At 39.2% G+C, this 17,967-nt stretch overlaps 1 protein-coding gene across 1 annotated transcript in view; it reads right to left on the bottom strand.

Moving 5' to 3' along the window:
- The window catches only part of LOC126248717 (dedicator of cytokinesis protein 3), a 1,129,652-nt gene that overhangs the window by 104,295 nt on the left and 1,007,390 nt on the right, over positions 1-17,967 (bottom strand). Inside the window, exon 17 of the mRNA XM_049950022.1 lies at positions 3,773-4,016. Coding sequence (XP_049805979.1) covers positions 3,773-4,016 — 244 coding nt within the window. The remainder of the gene's footprint in view (positions 1-3,772; positions 4,017-17,967) is intronic.

The raw sequence follows: 17,967 nt of genomic DNA, 5'->3' as shown, positions 1-17,967 counted from the left end.
TATATGATGTCCTATTTATCCTGACCAACCAAAACAACTTTTTGTCCAGAAGTCAAACAAAAATATATCAAGCAAATGTTGTCTAGTCACTAGGGGGACATTAACCAGTACGATGATTGTGATTTGTGTAAAAATATTCATTATGAAGATATGAATGGCGTTACATCTTTTCAAATATCACCATACATTTTTTGTTTGGTAATCAGCTTCTTCTCCTCAAGACCTGTTCAAAAATATATCACCGGGTACCATTCACATAAGCTTGGAGTTCTTAAAAACATAAAACTAAATTGACTGACTCCCCTGTACTACCACTCGTACAGGTACCAAGAGTAATGTAGCTCATCCACTTGCTGGAGTTGACAGTAGACAGTAAAGAAATGGAACAGAGAGAAAATGCACACCAGTCGCTCACTCAGCAATAATGAAATTTTTTGACTGAGTACACCTGTGCATATGACTCAAACAAGGATTTGTGCCTATATGGGTAATATTTTGTGGATAAGGTTGTTGTACAGATAGCACAAGTGGAGACAGCACAGGTTACAATGAAGTACAGAGACAGAAAATGCAAGTGGGAAGGGAGAAACAGATAGAACATCTGTAAGCAGGAAGGGGAAGACAAAATTCAACAGTTGGATGCAAAACCTAAAAAGCAAAGAACGATGTGGAGAAAAACAGAAGGATGTAACAAAAACATAATGGAGGGATAGGAAGTGGGTATAAAAAGTGTGGGGAGTCTGACTACCTCAGTAACATATAATGAACAGGGAGAGGGAGATGGAGAGATGAGAAAATAACAAAGTATGCAACTGTGAAAATGAAAAAAAGGAAACTGTGAAAATAAAAAGTGCACTGATCAGCCAGATCATTATGACCACCTACCTAATAGCCAGTATGTCCACCTTTAGCAGGACAACAGCAATGACATGTCATGGCATGAAAGCAGTGAGGCCTTGGTAGGTCACTGGAGGGAGTTGGCACCACATCTGCACATATGTCACCTAAAGCCTGTAAATTCCAGAGCTCTGCTGCCATGTTCAATCACATCCCAGAGATGTTCAGATCTGGCAAGTTGGGGGGCTAACACATCAATTGGAACTCATCACTGTGTTCCTTGAAGCACTGCATCATACTCTTGATCTTGTGACATGGTGCATTAACTTGTTGAAAAATTCCACTGCCATCAGAAAACATTATCGTCATGAAGGGACATACGTGGTCTGGAACCAGTGAATGATACTTCTTGGCCATCATAATGCCTTGCACAGGCTCCACTGGTCCCATGGATGCCCATGTGAATGTTTCCCAGAGCATATTGGAACCACCGCCAGCACAGGAGGATTAATTATGTTACTTACGTAATAGCTCTCACTTATAAAGTATACTGTGGTTGATGGATAGAGGATAAATATACATGGATCAAATACTAGATTTGAAGGTGTCATTGTTGTAAAGGACATCTTGTTTCACCAGTGACAGTCAGGTAAAGAAGTAAGTTGGAAGAGTTGACAGCTACACTCTGGAACACAACAACATACTATTGGATAAAGTGTTTTTCACTACATATAATGAAGTTGAAAGTCAGAACCAGACTGAGACTCCAAACAAAATTTTTGAGGTCCTGTTGGAACTGAGTGGTAAGCTGAACACTTTTAGATGGATTGTTAGTTGCAGCATTTAAGATTCCTTGGGCAGTTTCAAGGGCTTTCAAGCTGCTGCACCAACAAATGCACTTCATTTTGACCAGGACTGGATGGTAAATTGCAAACCATATCCTGATAACAGGTCTTGGGGCTGAAAGTTAATGAGGGTACTAGCCATTTGACTGTCCTTATGCACTTTAACAGCAGACTGATGCACTATCAGTTACTGATAATAATTCTGAGCCATCCTGAATCACCTCTTCTGCTAAGACATAGGAAACATTTTGGCTGCATGTTACTACTTTCACTAGTACTAACAATGTTTATTGCCTGCATTCAGAGGCATCTTCTAAATTTCTTTCACCGCTTAACTAAAAAGCATTTATTGTGGGATGGAAGCATTGCTAACAAATTTCTCTGCACCAGTAATCATGAGCCTCTCATTTGAAACTAGGTAGATGGCCTAAATCAGAGGCTCCATCATATCTTTAATAATCTGAGAGGCAGACAACTCAACTTGATGTAAGGAAGGAAGATTAGCTTTCCACAGTTCCATTTGTGCTATCATGTGGAGAGCTGTAGGGCCTCCTGAAAGAAACACACAATCATCACACAAAGGAGCCAGTGGCTCATGTTGCAGAATATGTGTAATGTGCACAAGAGGATGTTTTACCAGAGCAGCCTTACTGTAGAGACATGAGCACCAACCTGTAGAATCCACAAAGATGGAAGTTGGTCTCCTACTTTAGCCACTATTGACTCATATAAGCAGCAGGGGTCAAATCCCCCATCCATCCATCCACATTTATGTTTCCCATGGTCCCCCAAAAGTGCATCAGGCAAATTCCACTATCGTGTTTTTGAAATGGACATTGTTGATTTCTTTTCCCATCCTTCACCTATTTGAAATTGTGCTTTGTCTCCAGTGCAACATATCATCAACAATAAAATAAACCTTAACCATTTTTCCATTTTTTGGGTCATCAACAGCTAAAGAGAAAGTAAATTCTTATTACATCTACTTATAATAAATGATTATTACATCTCATCAGCTCAAAATGTAAAGTAACCTGATAGAAAATAAATACAAAAGATGTTCCAAAAATAATAATTAGATTATTCTAGAGAAAAGGAATGAATTTATTAACTATTAACACAGGACATTTAAATTACAAGAAGGCCTTTCCTTTATAAATTAATGTTAGCCCATTCATGAATAGACAGAGAGGTTGGCTAGCACTCAACTCACAGCACAGCAGACAGTTTTTTTAGAAAAAAAAGGTCAGAAGTTCACTAAGAGCACAGAACACTGCTTTATTTTTTTGTCTCCCTTCCCTTTTATATGAGGGTGATGGAAAAGTGCTAAGTGACATTAGATCTCAATTGCAAAAGCTGTAAACATTAGTTCTGTTTCAGCACTGTCCATGATGTGCTCCAAATTCAAAAAGTGGCTGCAGAATTGAAACAGCAATGTATTGACCTGTGTGGTCTTCTGCAGCTTGATGAACAACAAGGTGATGGCTTCCTTGCAATAATTGAAACTGAGGGCCCTTACTAGCGACCAAACATGCAAACATGAAGACAGTGTGTAAGAAATGCTATAATCCCTCATCACTCAAATCACAGGATTTCTGAACACAGCCATCAGTAAAAACAGGTACACTTACCATCTTATAGAATGAAAAGTGCACCATCTTGGAGCTTTAGATGTCATGATGGAGACTGATCAATAATGCATCATAATCAAACTATCTGAAAAATTATCTTTAATTTGCAATCAGTTGAAATGATTGACTTGTTATTTGTATGTGCCCTGTTGCAACAGTTGCGAAAACCACAGACCTGGAATTTAAGTGCCTTCATACTAACCATACTCATCATTAGATCTTTCTCACTTTTCATATGAATTTCTACGAGCTGTACTCAGAGTTGTGGCTCCCCGTAAGTAAGTACTAATAATCCTCTCTGTCTCTCTCTGAGAATTTAACAAATAGCTGAGCTGAATTTTCTTTTAGTCTGTAAGTTTATACAAAAATAAAATTATTATCATTTTATTATACACAAAATTAATTATTCTGCAGGGAATAGGACAAGCCTTTTTACAAAAAAAGTCAATGAATTTGTACCTGTGTTGGTAAAATTGCATCATATGAAGTGGCCAATGTCTTGTTTAAAGCTGTAAACACATTATAAAGATCTCTTTTAAAGCTGTCTTCATACTGTCCCCCAGTAGCCCGAGCACATAATAGCCGTGATTGAATGATAAACTTGAAAATATATTCAAGAGAGTGGAAGCACTTTTGTAACGGTTCTTGCTTTTCAGCTGATACAACCCAGCTTGCACAATGTTCCACACTGCTCAGTAAGCCCCTGAAACATAATATAATTCACATCATTAGTATTCTTGGTATCTACAGTGATCATAACAGAAAGAATTAAAATGCATTTATAATGTACTTAACCACAAATAAGCACTTATTTTAACGTGTGTTTTATAATATTACATTTAGAAGTTTGAGCATTAACTGGAGATGCGTTTCATGTTTTTGAGTCCCTCTCACTTTTGTGACCATGTGGAAGGGAGATAAGCACTTAACATTTGAACATCCAGATGAATTAATATTACCTGCAATCATAATGAGCTGATAGAGACAAGAGAAACAAAATTCCAACACTGAGCAGTGGATTTATAAAAACTGATGCAGATTCTTAAAATGAGTATTTGCCATCTACACATTTATCACAGCAGATTTTCAGTACTTAATTAGTAAGACCAGGGAACAAGATAATAAACAAGTTTTTTGTTTATTTATTGTATGGAGTCTATAGAGATAATATACAGAACCTTCAATCATTTCAGAAAAGGACATATCACTACAAGCATTTCTTAAGATTAATTGAAATGCTGGGTGCAATATCCAAGTAAGTCAGTTTGGTTCACTGGATTTCCATATTTGCTAAAAACATCTCAATTAAACCACCAAATATTATTATAGACACATGAAAACACATGACATGAGCATCCATCACATACAACATTGCTCTCCAGTGTTGCTTGAAATTTATAATATCAATGACACCACAACTTCCACTAATGCTGGTTTCTGTTAGTAGTGCACTACATTGCTGTTTTTATTATCCTTACTCATGTTTCATAAAATGGATAAAATTTAAAGTAATGTGATTTAGGCATAGAAATGAAAGTAAAGGAAAGAAGTAACTGCTTCAATACAACTCTCAAGTATTGTAAATTGAAATGAAAGCATGATGATAAATATATGGGGACACAAGATATCATGCTGCTGCAGCCACCGACAGTATCAGCTGCTTATAGAATTGATCTACCTTATTACATTTTTCCTTATGAATGTGTTGCACCATCAATACTAGCAATGAAAGTAAAATAACTGCCACAACCTATGACAAAACTGCCAAAATGTAATAGTGTCTTGCCACTGCCTAAAGTTTCTTGTATGTTGTCTCTGATGGATGTACCAAATTGCTTTTCTTCTCTCTAAACTCAATCTATTCTGTGTGTGAAGAGAGGCTCATTCAGTGATTTTGACATTACATTATCATAATCACACACTTTGGAGATGTGTGTCTGAGATGAGGAATAACGTCAAAGATATAAATTTTATTTAAGGGAAAATAGAAAAGATTAGAATGTGTAAACAACAACATACTAGTTAAAACAGTGACTCATTCTCTCAACAAAGATTTTTTTATTTGTTGTCAGCACACTGCCATACCTCTGGAATCTGACAGTGAGGTCAGTGCCCTGTGATGTCCACTAGCTAAATAGTTTCATGTTCCATGGATCATTCTGCATGATAAATCATAAGGATGTGGAACAAGCCATTTTACTGTAAATACTGCAACATGGTGAACATTTACAAAACGTTTTTTCCCTAGTAAACAGATATGAGACAATAATTCCTATGGACTACCTTGTACATTTTACAATAATACAAATTCTTCTATGGAATAGAAGAAGTTGTCAAGGAGAAACCTTTTCAGATTGTTTTCAAATTTTACTTTGGCTGTCTATCAAACATTCCATATCGCTGGGTAAGTGATCAAAATTTTAGTTTCAGCATTGTGCACTTCTTTTTGTGCTAAAGACGATCTTAATGTGGAGTCATGAATGTTATTTTCCCTTCAGGGATTGTAATTATGTACATCATTGTTTCTTCTGAACTGCAGTGGGTTATTTAAAACAAACTTCACGAGGGGATAAAATGCTGTGAAGCAGTAGTCAGAATGCCTGACTCCTTAAACAAATGTCTACAAGATGATCATGAGTGAGTATCACATAGTATTCTTACTGCACATTTCTGAGCAATTACAACATTCTTTATATAAGATTATTCTCCCCAGAATATATGAGGTGACATAAGTCATTGGACAGCAATATGCACATATACAGATGGTGGTAGCACCACACACACAAGGTATAAAAAGGCGGTGCATTAGCAGAGCTCTCATTTTTCCTCAGATGATTCATTCAAAAAGGTTTCTGGGGTGATTATGGCAGCAGGGCAAGAATTAACAGACTATGAATGGTGAATGGTAGTTGGAGCTAGATGCATGGGACATTCCATTTTTTGAAACTGTTTGAGAATTTAGTATTCCGAGATCCCCAGCGTCATGAGTGAGCCGAAAATACCAAATTTCAGGCATTACTTCTCATCACAGAAACACAGTGGCAAATGACCTCCAATTAATGACCAAGAGCAGAGGTGTTTGAATATAGTTGTAGTGCTAACAGACAACAAGCAACATAGCATGAAATTACCATAGAAATCAATGTGGGATGCAGGAGGAATATATCTGTTAGGATGGTGTGACAAAATTTGGCATTAATGGGCTACACCAGCAGACGACTGAAGTGAGAGCCTTTGCTAACAGCATATGAAATTGCCTTCAGCGCTTCTCCTAGGGCTGTGACCATATTGGTTGGACCCTAGATGACTGGAAAACCATTGCCTGGTCAAATCAGTTCCAATTTCAGTTGGCAAGAGCTGATGGTAGGGTTGGAGTGTGGTGCAGCCCCATGAAGCATTGGATCCAAGTTGTCAATTAGGCACTGTGCATACTGGTGGTTGCTCCATAATGGTGTGTATGTTTACATGGAATGGAGTGGGTCCTCTAGCCAAACTGAATCAATCATTGACTGGAAATGGTTATGTTCAGCTACCTGAAGAATATTTTCAGCCATTTATGGACGTTCTGTTCCAAACAAGAATGGAATTTTTATGGATGACAATGGGCCATGTCACTGACCGCAGTTATTCACAATTACTTTGAGGAACATTCTGGACCATTCAATCAAATGTTTTTGCCACTCAGATCACCCAACCTGAATACCATTGAACATGTATGGGACATAACTGAGAGGTCAGTAAATGTACAAAACTGTGCACTGGTACCTCTTTTACAATTATGGATGTCTACAGTGGCAGCATGGTATAATATCTCTGCAGGGGACATCCAACAACTTGTTGAATCCATGCCACGTCATGCTGCTGCACTATGCCAGGCAAAAGGAGGTCTGATATGATATTAGGAGGTATCCCATGACTTTGTCACCCCAATGTACTGACGAAAATATGAAAAATATGTCAACTTATTGATTTGTCTCTCCCCGAAATATGTAATGATTCTAAGTGCAAATGTTGCTGAACTAAGTTGTTTCAGGAGTTCCAAAATGTGCTTTTCCCAGTTTAATTTCTAATCAATATGGACACTTAAGAATTTTGAATTTTCCATGCTATTTATTATTTCCTCACCATATGTTACACTTATCATTGGTGTAGTATCCCTAGATGCACAGAACTCGATATCTTTGTATTTTAAAATTGAAGGAGTGGCCATTCACAAAAAAACAAGTCAATGATACATTTATGATACTTTTAAGAACACTGTTTACCATACCTTCTGTTTCTGTATGCATTCTTGGATTGATAAAATACTAGTGTCATCTGCAAAAAGAACTAATTCTGCTAGTTATATATTAGACAGTAGATTGTTAACATATATGAGGAACAATAGCAGACCTAAAACTAAGCTTTTGGGAACACCATACATTGTATCTCCACAGTCAGAATCACGTCCCCCGACTACATTCATTGAATTATCGAGTACAACTTTCTGCATTGTTTTAGTTATATATGATATTATCCCATAAAACTTCAATTTATCTATGAGAAAACCATGATTCACACAGTCAAATGCCCTTAGAAGATCACAGAAAATACCAACTGCCACAATTTTATTATTTAATTGCTCCAGTGAGATACTATTCTATGATACATCTCCTTCTCAAAAATTTTTGAAAATGATATCAGCAATGGAACAGGTTGGTAGTTATTGACATCTCTCCTATCACCTTTGTTAAATAGGGGTTTGACAATGGAATATTTCAGGCTCTCTGGAAACATGACTCCTCCAGTGGCTGGTAAGAGGGACCAGTTGCAAGGACATGGCCACTGACATCAAGTCAAAGTGAAAACCCAGCTGCCAGTCTGCTCCTAGACACTTCAAACTGTGCTGTACTGATGTTTTTCTCTTGCATACATGGTACTTTCATACCCTGGCTCTTTACTGGATTTCAACTGGACTGGGTTTTGGACTGACTATCTGGGTTATTCTCGTGGTGTGTTCTACAGTTTACAAGGACTGGAACTGTGAACTATCAAGTGATCACAGTGTATCTATATTTTCTGTGTAATATCTGGGTTATTCTCGTGGTGTGTTCTACAGTTTACAAGGACTGGAATTGTGAACTATCAAGTGATCACAGTGTATCTATATTTTCTGTGTAATAAAGACAGTCTTGCACCATAGCAGGTGATAATGAGAACTCAAACTTGGTACATGTTTGAGAAGAACACACTAAACTGTGTAGTAATTGTGCATCTGTAAGTCATGAAAATGTGGATCGAACAAAATGCAAAACAAGACGAGTAATGAAAGCAACAGTGGCAACTTCAAATGCAATACCTGGCATGGCAAGAGGAACTACAGAAGCAAATTCTAGAACAATAGCAGCAGCAACAACTTATACTACAGCAGCTCATCAAGCCAGCACAAAATCCACCATCACCGCCACCATTGTACCATTTCATTCAGAAGCTAATACAGGGGCTTACGGAGGATCACTCTTCTCACACGCCATTCACAAGTCAAACAGGGAAGGCAGGGATCACTTAGTGGTACCAGAAGTACCCTGTGCAACACTCTGCTAGGTGGCTTGTAGAGTATGTTGTATAGGTGGATGAAGGCCAAGACTGGAACTCATACCACAGATGTCTGCAGATCTGCTTCTAGACAAGTAGTATAAATGATGTTGCTAAATGTAGTGTTTTGTGGTATCTAATAACCACCAAATACTTCATCTTTTACAAAGATAATGCCCTCTCAATAAACCTGAGTATTTGTATTTGTCTGAAGTCCATAGTTTGCTCTCTAAGCACTATGAGCAGCAAACATATGTTGTAGTAGCTAGTTTCACATTTTTTAATTGTTGCAAAAAGTCTTTAAGAAAGAAAGTCTTCATTGCACAAAAATGTGCAGTAAGAATAACACATTGTGCTCACCCATATCATATTGTAGATATTTGTTTCAGAAGTTGGTAAGAGGAGGAGATTAGTGTTTAATATCCCATCAACAATGAGGTCATTAGAGACAGAACACAAACTTCGATCAGGGAAGAATGGGAAGGAAATTGGCCATGCCTTTTCAGAGGAATCATCCCAGCATTTGTCTGAAGTGATTTAAGAAAATCATGGAAAACCTAAATCAGGATGGCCGGACACAAGTTCGAACCGTCACCCTCCCAAATGTGAGACCAGTTTCCTAATTACTACACCACCTCACTCAGTTAGGAGTCGGGCATTCTGACTACTGCTTCACAGTACATTTATTCATTCATGAAGCTTGTCATAAAAAATACATTATGTTTCAAATGGACACAATTACAATACCAGAAGAAAAAATGACACTCATTACTCCTCATTAAGGTTTTCTTTAGTGCAAAAAGGGGAGCACAATGCTACAACAAAAATTTTTTATCCTTTACCCAGTGATATAAAATCAAATTCAAAGACGGAAAAAAAAGAAAAAAAAGGAAAAAAAAGGAGTTTCTTCTTGACCTCTCCTTCTATTCCGTAGAAGATTTTCTGTTACTCTAATGTGCAAAAGTTGGTAGGTAGGATTTACCAACACAATTCTGTGTAACTTTTTTCTCTTTGGGGAAAAGAAACCTTATAAATGTTCAGAATGTAACCTATATGTACAAATTTGTGATGCGAATGTAATATGACTTGTTCCACACCATTACACTCTATCATGGAAAATGATACATGGGAACATAAAACTAACTAACTATGGTAGAAGGGCATACGACCTCAAAAGAGCTGACCAGTAAGTCTTGTGTGAAACTCAGACTTGTAAACAATCCTTTGCTGAATCATTAGTGCTTGATTGAATAATTATATACGTTCTCAATAAAAAAAAGTTTGTGGAGAGCACTGAAATTAACAACTGTTACTCTGAAAGAATAGCAAAGAACTTTTGAAATGTCACATGCATCACAGCACAATTTTGAGAAAAGCGGCATATCGTCTCTAAAACTGCTAAAAATACTGAAGACAGCACAGCAAAATTTTGAGGAAAGTGAGTTAAATTCTGTAAAAAGTCATTGTCATTCATGCCACAGTAAGTGTGATCAGAACTCATCACATTCATCTTCATCATCTGGCTACGGATTCAGATTCTGACATCCATTTAGGGACAAAGCCCAAACAATAAATCAGCAGTGGCATGTATTTGACTCACTGTCTTCCTGTAGTTCCTCAACCACCCAACCATACTATAAAAACAACAGGAAGTGATATCCAGGGTGTGCAGATTGTTTTGCTAAACATATGCGCACTGAGTGCCCGTATACAAAAATGCACTGTTCACAGTGCTATAGACAAGCACATGTGGCAGAAGTTAGCAAAAGCAGACCCCATTGCACCAAAAAGACTGCAGCATCACAAACACATTACCACCACAATTGAACCTGTTACAGAGTGTCCACAAAAGTTCTCTCTCCCACTAAGTATCAACAACCAATTTTAAAATTTCTCGTTGATGTCAGTTCACCATTTTCCATTATAAATTAAGAAACACATCCTCTGAATGGTTCTCCATCTCTTCAGCCAACATCAGAAAGGTTACAGTGCTACAGCAAGCACCACTTACTTTTGCATGCTAAATGGACAACAGTGTTATACAGACAAGTCAACCATCCAGTTGCTTTCTGAATTGTGGCATCAGTCAGGCACAAAACATTTCTGGGCTGGACACATTTTCATCTTTTGGTTTTAAAATAGTTGATGACATCAAGATTGTATAAGCAGTTGTACCCACTTGATGATCTTCAATCAATACACACCAATTTTTCTGGCATACACTATGTGATCAAAAGTATCTGGACACCTGGCAGAAAATGACTTACAAGTTCATGGCACCCTCCATGGGTAATGCTGGAATTCAATATGGTGTTGGCTCACCCTTAGCCCTGATGACAGCATCCACTCTCGCAGGCATATGTTCAATCAGGTGCTGGAAGGTTTCTTGGAGAATGGCAGCCCATTCTTTGTGGAGTGCTGCACTGAGGAGAGGTATTGATGTAGGTTGGTGAGACCTGTGATGAAGTCGGCTTTCCAAAACATCCCAAAAGTGTTCTATAGGATTCAGGTCAGGACTCTGTGCAGGCCAATTCATTACAGGGATGTTATTGTCATGTGTCCACTCCGTCACAGGCCCTGCGTTACAAACAGGTGCTCGATCGTGCTGAAAGATGCAATCGTCATCCCCAAATTGCTCTTCAACAGTGGGAAGCCAGAAGGTGCTTAAAACATCAATGTAGGCCTGTACTGCAATAGTGTCACAAGAAACAACAAGGGGTGCCATCCCCCTCTATGAAACACACAACCACACCATAAACCACCACCTCCGTATTTTACTGTTGGCACTACACAGTCTGGCAGTTGAAGTTCACAGGACATTTGCAATACCCACACTCTGCCACTGGATCGCCACATTGTGTACCGTGATTCGTCACTCCACACAATGTTTTTCCACTGTTCAATCGTCCAATGTTTATGCTCCTTACATCAAGTGAGGCACTGTTTGGCATTTACCAGCATGATGTGTGGCTTATGAGCAGCCGCTCGACCATGAAATCCAAGTTTTCTCACCACCCGCCTAACTGTCATAGTATTTGCAGTGGATCCTGGAATTCCTCTGTGATGGTCTGGATACATGTCTGCCAAATACATATTATGACCCTCTTTAACTGTCAGTGGTCTCTGTCAGTCGACAGACGAGATAGGACTGTACGCTTTTGAGCTGTATGTGTCCCTTCATGTTTCCACTTTACTATCACATAGGAAACAGTGGACCTAGGGATGTTTAGGAGTGTGGAAATCTCATGTACAGACATATGACACAAGTGACACCCAATCACCTGACCACGTTCGAAGTCCGTAAGTTCCTCGGAGTGCCCCATTCTGCCCTCTCATGATGTCTAATGACAACTGAGGTCACTGATATGGAGTACCTTGCAGTAGGTGGCAGCACAATGCACTTAACATGAAAAACATATGTTTTTGGGTGTGTCTGGATACTTTTGATCAAATAGTGTATTTTCACCAGGCTTAGGGTATGCAAATAGTTATTGAGCATAAATTCAGCTACTTCTGCTACAACCACTACTTCAGAGCTAGACCAGTGGCAGCAGCACTGTGAGATGAACAAGTCCGAGTTAGAGCATGTGAAGCAACAAGACATATTAGTAAGTGGTGCAATAAGAGAGTAACATCTTCCAAATCTACATCTACTGCTCTAGACTGTACAACAAAATAGACTAAAGTGCAGCCTACAAAAGTGTGAAATCTTTCAAGAGCAAGTGGAGTACTAAGGCCACATAATGAGTCATAAGGGATTTCAACTGTGATTTTATCCATACTGGATGAGAGGCCGTGGTTGTGAATGTCAATGTTAAAAAATATATTGGCTCAACCACTTGTTTATAGTGTAAAACACTAAGATTGATGCATTTTGGAAGTCAAGCTTCCATCATCAGAATAATAAAAAGCAAAAGAACTTGATAAAACTCGCTAAAATGGAACATGCACCAGGCAACTGATAATAAAATTAAGACATCGTGGCTATTTCCCTTGTTGCAGCCATGTCTTCCAAGGTGCATCTCCACATACTTGGGCGCTGATAACCTCGTTGTTGTGCGCCCTAAAACACTAATCATCATCATCCACATAGTCGTCAAAATATAAAAAACTCTAAAATGGTGTCGCCTATGGTGTTCAACATCTAACCACATGGCTCTCTCTCCTATCGTTGTAAACCGCACCGTGCGTCTTCATTGATACCACACACCACGTAGCCAAACACGACACTGAAATGCGAGTGAGCTCACGCACAAGTAAACAAGAAAGTCACAGAGACGTATATACAAACAGATAACGTATACATGTTCCAGGGACCTCATGAAATGATGATATCCTGCCAATTGCTAAAAATGTAGTTACTAAAAGAAACCAGTGAAATGTTTGAAAAAGTTATTTGTATCACCAGTTAGCTGTTCATTCAGTGCGTTCTGATTATCCTCACTATGTATCGTACTTTCCAGCTGTTCTAGTAGATCCAGATTTTGGCCTTTGTCCTGTCTATGTAAAATAATGAGATCCTGATCTATTTCCAACATGGGGAAATGGGACACCCCATGTTGGGAATAGATCAGGATCTCATTAATTTACATAGACAGGACAAAGGCAAAAAGCTGGATCTACTAGAACAGCTGGAAATTACGATACATAGCAAGGATAATCAGAACACACTGAATGAACAGCTAATTGGTGATACAAATAACTTTTTCAAATATTTCACTGGTTTCTTTTAGTAACCACATTTTTAGCAATTGGCAGGATACCATCATTTCATGAGGTCCTTGGAACATGTATACGTTATCTGTTCGTATAGACATCTCTGTGACTTCCTTGTTTACTTGTGCGTGAGCTCACTCGCATTTCAGTGTCGTGTTTGGCTACGTGGTGTGTGGTATCAATGAAGACGCACGGTGCAGTTTACGATGATAGAAGAGAGAGCCATGTGGTTAGATGTTGAACACCATAGGTGACACCATTTTAGAGTTTTTTATATTTTGACGACTATGCGGATGATAATGATTAGTGTTTTAGGGCGCACAACAACGAGGTTATCAGCGCCCAAGTATGTGGACGTGAACCTTGGAAGACACGGCTGCAGAAAGGGTAGTAGCCACGATGTCTTAATTTTATTATCAATTGCCTGGTACATGTTCCATTTTAGCGAGTTTTAACAGGTTCTTTTACTTTTTATTATTCTGATGATGGAAGCTTGACTTCCGAAATGCATCAATCTTAGTGTTTTACAGTATAAACAAGTGGTTGAGCCAATATATTTTTTAACATTGGATTTCAACTGAATTAGCAACCTGTGGAAACCACAGAAAAAATTCAAGTGTGGTCAGACTTCGAAGACCTTCAGTAATTTCTCAATAAAATATGTTATTATGAAGAATTTATACCACATGCTGCCCAGCTTGCTAGATCCCTTAATAATCTGCACAAGAAAAGTGCCAAGTATGAGTGATCACAGCAGTGTGCAGAGGGTTTTTATAGATTTAAACATTATCTAAAGTCCGCTCCTTGTCTGGCAATCTATGATCCATGAAAACACCTTATCCTGGTCACTGGCATGTCTCAGTATGGAATTGGGGCTATTCTTTCTGAAAAACAAGTGAATATGAGCATGAATAATCCATTGCATATACTGTTGTGTTGGCAGAAGAGCCAACACTGTGTTACTAGTGGAGGTCAAATTGCACGCATTTTAGCTCATGCAGGCTGGCGTGAGGAGGGAAGGACTATTCTGACATGAGGTCTGAAACATGACAAGGAATTAGAATTCAGAAAGCCGACATAATTAGTTTGATACTTAACTTTAATCCATTAATGATGAACGTCGCTCTTGACGGTACATGATTCACAATATTATCTGTTCAGAATACATTCATAGTAACTGAATATGGTGCCTTGCTAGGTTGTAGCAAATGATGTAGCTGAAGGCTATGCTAAACTGTCGTCTCAGCAAATGAGAGCGTATATAGACAGTGAACCATCACTAGCAAAGTCGGCTGTACAACTGGGCGAGTGCTTGGGAGTCTCTAGGCTAGACCTGCCGTGTGGCGGCGCTCAGTCTGCAATCACTGATAGTGGCGACACGCGGGTCCGACATATACTAATGGACTGCGGCCAATTTAAAGGCTACCAACTAGCAAGTATGGTGTCTGGCGGTGACACCACATATACAGTCTAAATGTTCACTTCAGCCCAGATCAATTACTCACAGATCAAAACAGAAACATTGGCTATCATATTTTGGATCCAAAAATTCCATACATTTCTTTAAGGCACAAAGTTTCACCCCTAAACAGATTATAAGCCATTAATTTCCTTGTTTGGTCCTAAGAATCACCTCCGAGAGAAAATAGCGCAATGCCTATAATGCCCTCTTCCTCAGCGATTACAATTGTTGAATTCTGTACCAGTCAACAGTACAACATGCTAACACTGATGCCATATCCACACTACCGAAGGGTACAGATCTCACACATTTGACTCTCAGGAAACGCTGTGCTTCCAAATAGATGACTCCTCACAAAATCATCTACAATCTGTAGTTGTGAAGGATACAGCTGAGGACACTATCCCCAAACAAGCTATGAAATATGTATGCCAAGGTTGATCAGAATGCCTCACACCCCATTCTCTTCCTGAGCTCCACACATTTTTCTCCTTAAAAAGTAGGATCCAGACAGTACAGAGAGTACTGGTGCTGACATCGGATGATGACAACTGCTGGGTGGTCATCCCACAGCCACTGTGTCAGAGTGTCATAAACTTCCTGCACACTGACCATTAGGGAAGGTGTGTGCAAAGTGGTACACCTACAGGCCCAGCTTCACACAGGACATTGAGAGGAGTCTGCGACACCTGCATATCAACCCAGTCAGCACCCCAGCAACAGTTCTGTGCCTGGCCTATGCCACAGCATCCATGGGAGTGCGTCCATGTAGACTTGACTGGTTCCTTCCTTAAACAGATGTAGCTCATTGTCAAAGACTCATTTTCCAAGTTTCCTTATGTGTATAGACCTTTTTGTAGGTGACATTTAGAGCTATTATATAATTTGAATAAAATATTTTTGTGCCATCAGCTGTATACAATTGTATGTTTATTCTCTACCAGTTTTGATTATTATAATCATCTTGACAGGAAAAAAAAACAGTAAACATCAATGGATCAAACATACATTTTTGTCTAATATAACTCACCCCAGTGCAGAACATATGCAATTGTCATAACAGTCTGTCTTAACACAGTCCATATAAAAATGCTGTGCCTTGGCACAATTACAGTAATGCACACTTAGTGATAATTCCACACTTAATAATTGACACATTATAACCTTTGACAGTTGTAATATGTCACTTATTAAGTGTGGAGTTGTCACCAAGTGTGCACTACTGTAATTGTGCCAAGGCACTGTGGTAAGACAGATTATTATGACAATGATATATGTTCTACATTTGACAAAAATGTATGTTTGATCCATTGATGTACACTATTTTTCTTCTGTGACAATGATCATAATAATCAAAACTGGTGGAGAATAAATAAACAGTTGTGCAGATGATGGCACAAATATGCTGCTTTCTTCAAATTTCCTTATGTAGTTTGAACATGCAAAGACCACAGTAAGGGAGACAGTAAGGGCCTTGCAGAAAATATTCATCAGTGAAGAGGTGCCAGAGACAATCATTTGGAACAATGGTCCTCAATTTTCATCTAGTATGTTTCAGGATTTCAGCTCTTGGAATAGCATAATGAACCTGACAATGGTACCATTCCACATAGCCTCCAGTGGTGAAGCTGAGCAGTTTGCCGACACCTTAATGTACCGGTGCAGGAGATGCTGTCAGCTGCACTAAAGGCCAAGGTCCTGACAGTTCCTGACCTCCTACAGGATCACACCAATACAGCGGTGCGCTCTGACAGAATAGCCACTGGACCCTCTGAGACCTCCTGAGACCTACAACATGCTCACACCTGTCCAGCCATTGCCCATACTAATTGCTGGGCACATAGGTTTAGGACTGTATCTTCAGAATGGCCCCAGGATGGATATCAGGCATCATCAGACCACCTGGGGATGACAAATGTTCACAGTGGATACCGGCGGTGCCATACCATTACGACACACCAACCACATGTGCCCATTCTTAGTGGCTTCCACCTTGAGACAACCACCACCACCACCCCTGGAGCCAGTTCAATACAACTTCAGAAACCTGGCAGACCCACATTTCCACATTAAGTGCTGTCGGAGCTAGTCTCCTATGGAATAGGATCACTTTTCCACCTCCAGCACCACTGGTTTCCAGCATGGTTCCTGAGAACGGAACACCAACTCCAGTTGACTCCAGCATTAGCACCACACTGCCACCACAAGCAGAGGACACAGAAACACCAGATGTTAAGCTGGCTTCCTTACAATCAACTCCCCCATAACAGTACAGCAATCACAATACCAACCCTACATGCCAATTAAAGAGTGGAGGGATGTTACATCTCTAGCATTTGACAGCAAGACCGATTCCCTGGAATGTCTACTATAAACAACTCTTCCAGAAGTCAGTAAGAGGTGGGCCTGGCCACTAATGACAAGCCAGAGACAAAACCTGGCCACTGGGCCATTGCAAGACACTTCATATCATGTTGTACTTAAGTCTCTACCTTGCTTACACCATACTTTCATGATCTAGCTGTTTACTGGATTTCAAGTGTATTAGCTTTTGGACTGCTGTTTTACATATTACTGGCATACTGGTCTGACTCTGGACTATCTGCATTATTCTCTTACTGTGTTCTACGATTTACAATGATCTGGCATCAACTGAAATTGTGAACAATCAAGTCATTACAGTCTATCCATTTTTTCTGTGTAATAATGAGTGTGTCGTGCTGTACAACATGTAATAGCCATATGAATGGTGTGTGTGTGTGTGTGTGTGTGTATGTGTGTGTGTGTGTGTGTGTGTGTGTGTGTGTGTGTTTGTACATGTGTGTGCATGCTTGCTGGGAAAGAGGGTACAGGAGGTTGCATACTGTCATGATTCAGTTACATAGGGTATTATGAGTTACAC

This window comes from Schistocerca nitens, chromosome 3 (assembly GCF_023898315.1).
Source record: "Schistocerca nitens isolate TAMUIC-IGC-003100 chromosome 3, iqSchNite1.1, whole genome shotgun sequence".
Lineage (NCBI taxonomy): Eukaryota > Metazoa > Arthropoda > Insecta > Orthoptera > Acrididae > Schistocerca > Schistocerca nitens.
The sequence above is the reverse complement of the archived record's forward strand: the minus strand, read 5'-3'. Positions and strand labels throughout refer to the sequence as shown.